The sequence below is a fragment of the Cupressus sempervirens genome, chromosome 1 (genome assembly GCF_028749045.1).
Source record: "Cupressus sempervirens isolate cs-2001-9-10 chromosome 1, ASM2874904v1, whole genome shotgun sequence".
NCBI classification, from domain to species: domain Eukaryota; kingdom Viridiplantae; phylum Streptophyta; class Pinopsida; order Cupressales; family Cupressaceae; genus Cupressus; species Cupressus sempervirens.
The window spans coordinates 379081259-379091151 of record NC_143118.1 but is presented as its reverse complement, the minus strand read 5'-3'; the positions used below and the strand labels follow the sequence as shown (position 1 = coordinate 379091151).

The 9893-nt window shown below is 32.7% G+C and overlaps 2 protein-coding genes across 2 annotated transcripts; both read right to left on the bottom strand.

The window, feature by feature from the left end:
- Positions 1 to 642: 642 nt before the first annotated feature.
- On the bottom strand, positions 643 to 2482 carry LOC149577834 (GDSL esterase/lipase At5g22810-like; the record flags this gene model as incomplete). Its single annotated transcript, XM_089793857.1, has 4 exons — positions 643 to 1355; positions 1565 to 1817; positions 1910 to 2143; positions 2225 to 2482. Coding segments are annotated over 4 exons (939 nt in total), but the record flags the coding sequence as incomplete, so codon positions are not given.
- Positions 2483 to 7911: 5429 nt separating this feature from the next.
- On the bottom strand, positions 7912 to 9659 carry LOC149577833 (GDSL esterase/lipase At5g03810-like). Its single transcript, XM_089793826.1, has 5 exons — positions 9395 to 9659; positions 9166 to 9296; positions 8855 to 9088; positions 8519 to 8771; positions 7912 to 8238 (listed from the first exon to the last, which is right to left on the bottom strand). The coding sequence occupies exons 1-5, from the start codon at positions 9630 to 9632 to the stop codon at positions 8045 to 8047; spliced, it is 1050 nt and encodes a 349-aa protein (XP_089649952.1). The 5' UTR covers positions 9633 to 9659; the 3' UTR covers positions 7912 to 8044.
- Positions 9660 to 9893: the final 234 nt, after the last annotated feature.

Sequence of the window (9893 nt, the reverse complement as noted above, 5' to 3'; positions counted from 1 at the left end):
GTAAAGGACTCTATAAATTTGAACAAAGAAGAGATTAAATAATAGATTAAACATAACAAATTTAGGTAGATGAAATGATTCAAAAGTCAGATATTTAATATAATTATATTATTAGTTATATTATTTAATAATAATAATTAATATTTTAAATACAGATAATTTTTTATTTTTTTAAAAATGATCATTTAATATTAAATTATGTAAAAATAATAAACCGAAAAATAAAATTAGTTTTTCTATTAATATTTTAAAAGTTTATAGATTTGAAAATTATTAATTTTACATTATGATTTGAAAATATAAGATCATAAGACAATGGATTCTAAAATATTATTTCATTTAAATTATTTAAGTTATATAAAATCTTACATTTTCTATTAAATGAATTGTGAAAAAAAAAGTAAAATTTTACAATTATTTAAAAGAGATAGAGATATTCTACATTTAATTTATTTATAACATTCATCTATTTTCTACATTAATGATTTTCTACAATTGTTTTATAAAAACCTTTTTAAAACAAAATTTAAAAATTGTATGAAATCAATCATTTTAATGTTGAACGCTTAAAAGAAAGTGAGGCTGCCATCTCACTATATCTCGAAGATTCTAATAATTAGGGAAATGAGAGATGCCATGTATCCATAGGTATATGAACTTTCTATAATATGTGGAAAATGTAACAATCCTTTAGATGGTGAGTGGTGATCGTTTTCAAACATATGGTATTGAACCTAACTTAATATCATTGGTTTGGTCAAAAGTCGTAACTGATAGTTTAAGATGTAATGCAGGAAAACTCGGAAATGCTAACTTCAACTAATATGATAAGGATTGGCAAACGAATCTGCGGAAAACAAACTCTTCAAAGTAGAAGGAGACGGAATGAATTAAAATAGAAATACTTCACGTCCGGGGTGGGATTGCCGTCGAGTACAATCATTGCTTGCTTTCCACAAGCCAAGACTAAATTTTAGTTAGCAAGCGGAAAGTATACTCATTAAAATATCTTTGATCCTCATTCAACATCATAGCATAACATGTTGGTGATAACTCCCATCGAAGATAGGTTGCAGGTTTTAACATGGCCAGTACCTCAATTGGTAGAGTATCTTAGTTGGTACGAAATTATTTTAGTCAGAGATGAATAGATCACATCTGTCATAACAAATCGTTGAGAGCTTTGGGAAGCTGCGTCTCTGCAAGAAGAAAGTTCATTCTGTCTGATGGATGGAATCCGTCCCAGAATACATACTTCGAAGCGTTTTTACATGTGCCACAGCTGAATTCATTACAGAAGATCGACGCTTCCAGAAGCCCTGTTCCACAACATGCTCTCCGCCCTTCCACAAACCCTGTACCCATTCAAGCACAATACTATTAGATTTCTACAATATGTAAGACACTCATGGTTATTAATTTCGAGAATAAAGATTTCTAGGATTAATTATATCTTGGTTCAATTCATTTGTATAGAATTGATTTGTATTTCTGATTAACTGCATTATGATCTACAGCTTCCCATACAAGGAATTACGAAAGAAAAGAATGCAACATTTCTTACCATACTTTGCAGGGAATCTCGCAGCCTCACTGAGTGGGGTGAAAATGTCTATATAAGCAAACTTCATACCATCGGTTCCGTTCAATTTCTGCACTAGTTTAAGCATCTTGGAGTTAAAAATAGAAGCCTCCCTGTTGAGTTTTTCGACACAAGTCTGCCTTCCGTGACCATGCAGTGTTATTTGCGAAGGTAAGCAGCCAAACGGAGGAAGAGATAACACGCCCACTCTACGTGCACCCAATTTTCCAAGCTTCTGCATTTCAATACACAACAAATATAACATCATATCTTTTTCTGAATACCATTCAATCCAAAAACTCATCAGTCTCCGTTTCAAGAAATCACCTCTAAGAAATTGGACAAAAGCTTGAGTAGGTGTTTTCTGTACTGAAGCCGATTATATTTATTCTGAAGAATAAGATTGAAGTAGTAGTTGTTAAGATAGTCATTGCTGCCGGTGCTTATGAAATAAATACCGTCGGACAGAATTGTGGAAGCATTGGCTACACCCACCACACGGGCTAAGTCTTCTTTGTATTGTTTGTACAGTTCCAATTGATCTTCTAGACTCAGAACATTCTGTAGATAAAAGATAAACCGAATCAGTTTTCAATCGAATGGATTCTCCAAGAAATATAATAAATCTAACGACTTACTAACATAAATTTTGGCAGTGCCAGGGTAGAAACCAGATGCTGCAGAAGCAAATGTGACACCCCTCACAATATTATCCCCTTTAGCCACTTGATCCAAATAAAGAAGAAACTTGCACGTAAATGAGTGTAACGAGGTTTCTAGAGCTGCGAACTGTGGCACTAGTCTGCGACTTTCATTTATAGACCTTAGGCTAATTGTCGTACGCAATATCAGAATTCTTTGGCCATATCTTGGTAATTCTATGATTGCTATTAAAAGAATTCAACCATACTACTAATATTTGGATGTACGAAACGTCAAAATATGGCCATTTCTGCTGTATGCGGAGTTTTCTGAGCCTTTACGGAACGTTTAGACAACGCCTTTCTACATCTTTCTTAGCCATAATATTAAGGTCGGTCGGAGGTGGCATTTGGCTCTAACCTATTCTCGCGTCTTCCTTAATGTTTAAGCCAGTCCGACACATTTATTAGCTTAATTGGGTAAGGCTGGGGTCTTATGGAAGGGGCTTCCTACAAAATAGAGCAAAGCAGCTTGCTACTTTTCAGGGAATATTTTAAAGCTAGTGGTCCTATGCTTTATGATATTCAATATTTTAGTCTTGAAATTTAAGGAGGATGTGCATTAAAAATAAGCTGAAATTAAAAATTCTCTCTAAAACTACATTTTAATTAAAAAACTAAAATTTAGATTAGACAAGTGGAAAAAAGCATTCCTAAGCTGGTGGGGCTATTTCCATCCCCACCCATTTTTCACCTGCTTCCTAAAAATGAGGGACTTCTACTTTTTAGGAGAAGATTCCGAATAATCCCATAGCACAATTATGTTTTGCTCATGAGACCACCTACTTCCTAAAAAATAGAGCTTAAGCCCCCCTCATGGGACTGAACCCTAGGTAATTTTGTTTGACACCTTAATGGTTACTATGAGCTTGATGAGAATGCAAATAATGTGGGAGAGTGTATTTTACTTTTCCTATCTTCATTTTAATTGCATCGGGCATTCAATGATTTTTGTTGTGCTTAAAGAGGATGTGAATTGTACATTGTACCAAATTCAATTCAATAGCAATGACAAATGTGATGTGATTCAGCATAAAAAAATATTAGTTAAATAATTTAAATAATTAAAAATATTTATCAAATAAGTTCTATTTAATTTCGTCTATCAATTTGGATAATTGTCATAAAGAAATAATTTCTTTTAAAAATTGATATATATTTTATATTTTAAATAGTTAGGAAAATATTATATTAATTTATTTCTAATGTGTCATATCAAAAGGAATAAGTACCAAGTTGATCTTTTGTCCTCTTTTAAATTACACATTTTTATGTTAAACTATATTAAATTCTTGAATGATAAGTCACAATTGCATGTGTGTAGATTTGATATATGGAATAGTGGACATATCATGTCCACTTTTGTTAGACTTGGCTTTCATCTATATTATGTTAAAAGTGTATCATTTGTTTATTAGATTATTAAAAGCTCTTTGTTGAGATCCTCAATTTGATTATAAAAGCATATATTTAAAACACTTAAATATGTATCAATACCCAATATAGTAGTGAAAAGATGGGTTGTGTTAGGGTTTTGGCCTCTACCGCATGAGGCATTGGGGAAGACTGAGTTGATGTCAATGATGGGCAAGATGATATCAACAATAGTGATGGAGACGATAACGAGATGGATGGAGGGGACCTTCTTCCCCCAAACTCTCTGCCTAGTTAGAGCCTACCTCTTCCTCTTTAGGAAATCATTATATATCTCTATGTGGGTTTGTTTGGAGGGGACTTGTGGGTTTGTTCCTACTCATAGTTGTGGAGGTTTTTGGGTTTTTGGTGTGTTCCTCCAAAAGGTTGTAGTTTGGTGCTTGGTGGGAGCCAGGAGGGATTTGAGATCTCTTTTTTCTCTTAGTCCCTTTGGCTTGTTTACTTGCAGTGGGGTTTTGAGTTCCCCTATTTTATTTGGATGGAAAATTCGTAGAGTTAAATTGGGGTTTTGCCTATTTTTTATGAGGGTTTTTTTTTTTGTTAAATTCTTAGTACCAGGTCTTTTGCATCTGGCTAATCTCATTATCCCATTGATCTTCTCTACATGCTTTCCTTGGATTTCTCTTGTGATGGTTGTCATCCCTATAGAGAGGGGTTCTCACTATTTGGCCTAGTGGCTTTCTTTGGCTCTATAGTTCCCCATTCCTTTGTGGTTACATTGTATTAAGGTGGATGTTCCTTTAGAATTGGAGGTGCAACCAATATTGGTGGCTTGGTGTTGGCCTATAGAGCTTTGAAGTGAAATCTATTGGGCTTCTTTTTATCTAGGCCTTTTGGTGACTGGTTGGATCCTTTCAAGTATAGGTTTGTCTCTAGCCTTCCTTCCCATTGTTGCTATTGATGTGAGTATCTCTTGTTTGGTGGAGGGTAGGATATTCTTTTTTGGTTTGGGTTTAAGCTCATGGTTTGTGATGGATCTTCTCTTGATCTATAGCTTTAATGCTTATGTGCTTTTTGGAGCTAGAAAGCGGGTTATTAGTTTTTTGTCTATTGATCATTTGGCTATTAAGGTAATTTCTTTAGAGTGATTGGATTGGGTGCCTAGTGCCCCCAATGTCATGGTTGAACCTAGGATTTATGCTATTGCCTTTGTTTTCATTGTCCCACTTCAAATGGTGACATGTTTCCTTTTTGGATTTTGATCAGAAGGATGTTGATAATTTTTAAGGGTCCTTCCTAGTGCTTGGGTGTTTTCGATTATGGGTGGTTGCAAGTTTCAGGTCTTCCCAACTCCTTGGGGGAGTCCAGATCTTTCTATGAAAAGTATTTTGAGGGACTCAATTATTTTGGTTTGATGGCCCAGGAAGCCATGTTTTCTTACTTAGATGGTTTGGGGGACCTCAAAACCTTGTTGATGAATACTCAATAGAGTGTTTCTATGGGTGATCAACACTACTTTCTAGTTTTCCTTAGGCATCTTGGTCTTCCTTTGTCATTATTTTCTTGGTTGCAGATCGTTGTTTTCTAATTGGGTTGCTAGACTTTTCATTGTCATATCTATGGTAGAGTTTAATGTTTGATGGGGTTTTAGATCCTTGATAAAATCAATTTGTAAGGGTCTTTGGGTTCCCTCCAAACTTGATTTAACCTTAATTGAAATCATTTAAATATGTACATCATTAATGCATTAATATTACTATATTTTTTATTTATCTTTTAAAATTATAATCTATATGCATAATAAATGAATTTTGAATATATGTTTCTTATTTGGATAATTTCATAAACATTTTTCCTATCTATTGTAAAAAAAATTATTCTCTAACTCTTCGTTTTACATTAAGATATTTTTTCTAAAATTAATATAATTTCTTGATCTATTAAATATTTAAACAACTTTAACTCATTACAACAATGCCACATACTAGATGCAAATGTATCTCTTGTTTAAGAAATAATTTTATAACTAGCAATCACACCTTAATATGCAATGGGTATGAGAAAGAGATATGGAAGATGGGCATAAATGTCTAGTTCTTATGAATGTGTATCATTTTAATTTATCCTTAATTAGATAACCCTATAGCATGTATAAGACAAATGCAAGCAATGTTTAGTGATGTGGGTTACATGAAAGATCTACAATATTTGTAGAGACAATAATAACATACCTTGGATTTAAGTAAACTTATTTTTTGCATACCGATTGTTAAAGCATTATCATTTTTAAGAATGAAAAATGTTGAATAGTTTCATAGGTAGGAGCCATCTATGTTAAGAGAAATGACTTATAGAAAGGTGGTGAGGGGATATATTTGAAGAAAAAAGAAACATGTCAATATAGAGAAATTTATGGGTAGAGTTTTTTAAAATTTATTGATTCTTAAAAGAGAAACATAACCAAAAATTGATTAACATATCTATTATTTTATAAATATACTTAACTTAAAAAAACAAGTACATGGAGCACTTGAAACTAAATTGTATTGTTCAAAGATTTTGCATTTGATATTTTTTTCAATTGTCCTTCCTTTTCTTTCCACTAAGCAATATACAAGATGTTTTTTTATGTGTGCATATATTTCAAAAGTGAAGGCAAGGTATACATAAAGAACTTTCACTGAAGTTCTTGATATAAATGTGAATGTGAACCCTTTCCAATAAATTTTGTCAATGTCAATTATTTCTCTTTGAAGTGTAAGCCCTTGTAATTTCTATGGTGTTAATGTTCATGCTATACTTAATGGTATTTGATAGTAGTTTCACAACTCACTAGGATTGTAGAAAATATGTTTGGATGTTTGTGGTCGCAATATGGACTTCTATAGTTTCTAAATTGAATAAAAATAAATAATAAAAATTGAAGTAGTTTGCAACCATCAATCTATAAATTCCTTTGATTTGAGATTTGAGTTTTTCTTCATTTGGATTAGTGCATGGTATTTCTTTAACTTGTTCTAAAATGGATAGTGTAGTTGGCTTTTTTGAAGAGAACCTAACATGCACTTATTATGGAGTGTCACATCACATTTCTTGAAAAAAGGTGTATAGATGTTATAAAATTAGATTGTGGTTCAAAGGTAACTACAATATTTTGGATGTCCATAGAATTGTTATAGGTTATGTTGGTCAACTACCCATTCTAAATTTGTCTTCCCTAACTATTGAGTCCCATGATGGATCTTGGAGTTAGATTTCAAATGTAATGAAAGACAAAAATGTAAAATCTACATAACCAATTATGAAAATATCGCCTATCTAACTTCTTCCTATCTATTAAACTTTTATACACTCATTTTTTCTGATAGGTAATGGGCCGAAGCTTAGATTAAATTATTATTATTATTTGAGATTAATTAGTACTATGCATTAAGTTTGAATTGACTTGAACCCAATACCTCCCAGATGAGAGGCTCATAATCAACCATTGTATTGCTGAATTTTGCCTCTACAAATCTCATTTTGATTATAAATTATAGAGTATGAATTTAAAAAAGTTAATAAAAAAATTACATATACCAATATGAACTTTTGTCCATCTAAATTTTTAAGTATCTATTTTATTGTTATAAATACATTTTATATTTCTTAAATATTGATCAAAATTCATTGTAATTATTTATAATTTTTAAAAAATTCAAATTCAAAACTAAGAAAAACTAAGTGAAACAAATAATTCAAAATAATACTATAAATTAATAATAAGAAATAATATATGACAATGCAATACTAATGATCATTAATAAATAATAATAAGTAGAAGAAATTGACCTTTTTGAATCCATAATAACTACCATACTTTTGATTGGTCCATGGTGTTCAAATGATATCCTCATCATTAATATTGTCATGTAAAGATAATTAAGGTTCTATAGAATAAGCTATACTTATTGTACTTCTTATAAGATAACAAGATTTATCTCAGATCATCAACGCAAATAGACTTGGGACATAATTTCTAGCTTTATATAAGGCAATACATAGTGTGCAAATTTACGCTCTTGACAAATCTATTTTCCACTACTCTTACAGGTATTGGGGTGAGTATATTACTTGAATAGGCTTTCTATTATAATTGTATTAGTTATTTATTAAATGGCTTCATTTTTTGGATGATGTAAATCGATTGCCAGTATTAAATGTGTAAGGTTGATTAATGACAATCTATATGCAACTCATAGGATGCACATGACATGAAAAATATTTTGAACTTATTAATTCATTTAAAAATTACATAACATTTATTTATGGTTTTCCATTTAAATAATAACTGTAAATTGTTGGTCTTGATCAAGTGCATTGTATTGAGATGAATACATCACATCGGTCATAACAAATCGTTGAGAGCTTTGGGAAGCTGCGTTTTAGCAAGAAGAAAGTTCATTCTGTCTGATGGATGGAAGCCGTCCCAGAATACATACTTTGAAGCGTTTTTACATGTGCCACAGCTGAATTCATTGCACAAGATCGACGCTTCCAGAAGCCCTGTTCCACAACATCCTCTCCGCCCTTCCACAAACCCTGTGCCCATTCACGCACAATTCGATTAGATATTTACAATATGTTAGACATTCATGGTTATTAATTTCGAGAATAAAGATTTCTAGGATTAATTGTATCTTGTTTTAATTCTTTTGTATCGAATTGATTTGTATTTCATGATGAATGAGACTGTTGTAGAAAGAAAATTATCTCTCCCAAATCAAACTTCGTTATGCATCAATCTTTCTGATTAACTGCATTATGACCTACAACTTCCCATACAAGTAATTACGAAAGAAAAGATTGCAGCATTTCTTACCATACTTTGCAGGGAATCTTGCAGCCTGACTGAGTGGGGTGAAAATGTCTACATAAGCAAACCTCATACCATCCGTTCCGTTCAATTTCTGCACTAGATTAAGCATCTTGGAGTTGAAAATAGAAGCCTCCCTGTTGAGTTTTTCGACACAAGTCTGCTTTCCGTGACCATGCAGTGTTATTTGCGAAGGTAAGCAGCCAAACGGAGGAAGAGATAACACGCCCACTCTACGTGCACCCAATCTTCCAAGCTCCTGCATTTCAATACACAACAAATATATCTTAGAAGAGTTCCAATCAATCCAAAAACTCATCAGTCTCCTTTTCAAGAAATCACCTCTAAGAAATTGGACAAAAGCTTGAGTAGGTGTTTTCTGTACTGAAGCCGATTATATTTAATCTGAAGAATAAGGTTGAAGTAGTAGTTGTTAAGATAGTCATTGCTGCCGGTGCTTATCAGATAAATACCGTCGGACAGAATTGTGGAAGCATTGGCTACACCCACCACACGGGCTAAGTCTTCTTTGTATTGTTTGTACAGTTCCAATTGATCTTCTAGACTTAGGACATTCTGCAGATAAAAGATAAACTGAATCAGTTTTAAATAAATAGATTCCCCAAGAATAATAAAGCTAAAGACTTACTAACATAAATTTTGGCAGTGCCAGGGTAGAAACCAGATGCTGCAGAAGCAAATGTGACACCCCTCACAATATTATCTCCTTTAGCCTCCGAATTCAAATAACCGACCGTTGCAGGTCCCAGTCCAAGCATAGAAGCTGCAAAACAAGAATACATAGATCAAAACATTTGATATAAATCATTGAACAAAATTCCAAAATGAATCAAACATGAAAATGGAATTTGTTAGCCATACCAACGTAGTCTGTGGCAACGAAACCATTGGAGAACCGACCGGTTATCTTGTTACCAGGAAAGTCTCTACCGTAAGGACGGTGGTTGCTCTTTGCTAACGTGCAAAGATGGTTGTTGTTTCCCACGTCTATTGTAGAATCCCCGAACGATATCAAAGCAGGGACTATTGCAGAAAACACACATTGCCCTGCAATCAACATGAAAATTGCACTTAACAACAAAATAAAAGATATCTCCATATCTCCAGAGTAATAATCAAATATAGTTTAAGGTATATATACATGTACGTGTGTGTGTATTTGACAGAGGAGTACATTTGGTATAAAGAAGAAACTTGCACGTTGTGAAAAATCAAACTATTGCAGTCACTGATTATTAATCTCCTATCACAAATGATTATTAAACTGCTGAAAACAAATTCTCCATTTAATATCGAAAAATAACACAACTGCAACTTCACTTAAAATACGGAAAGAAATGCGCAACAGAATCAACACAAT

Excerpts from the sequence above, each read along its gene's own strand:
- LOC149577833 (XM_089793826.1), bottom strand. The coding sequence starts at position 9,632 with ATGGAGATATCTTTTATTTTGTTGTTAAGTGCAATTTTCATGTTGATT. Across the intron at positions 9,089-9,165 it reads CTGGCACTGCCAAAATTTAT|AATGTCCTAAGTCTAGAAGA; the intron begins GTTAGTAAGTCT and ends TTTTATCTGCAG. Across the intron at positions 8,772-8,854 it reads TTTTGTCCAATTTCTTAGAG|GAGCTTGGAAGATTGGGTGC; the intron begins GTGATTTCTTGA and ends ATTGAAATGCAG.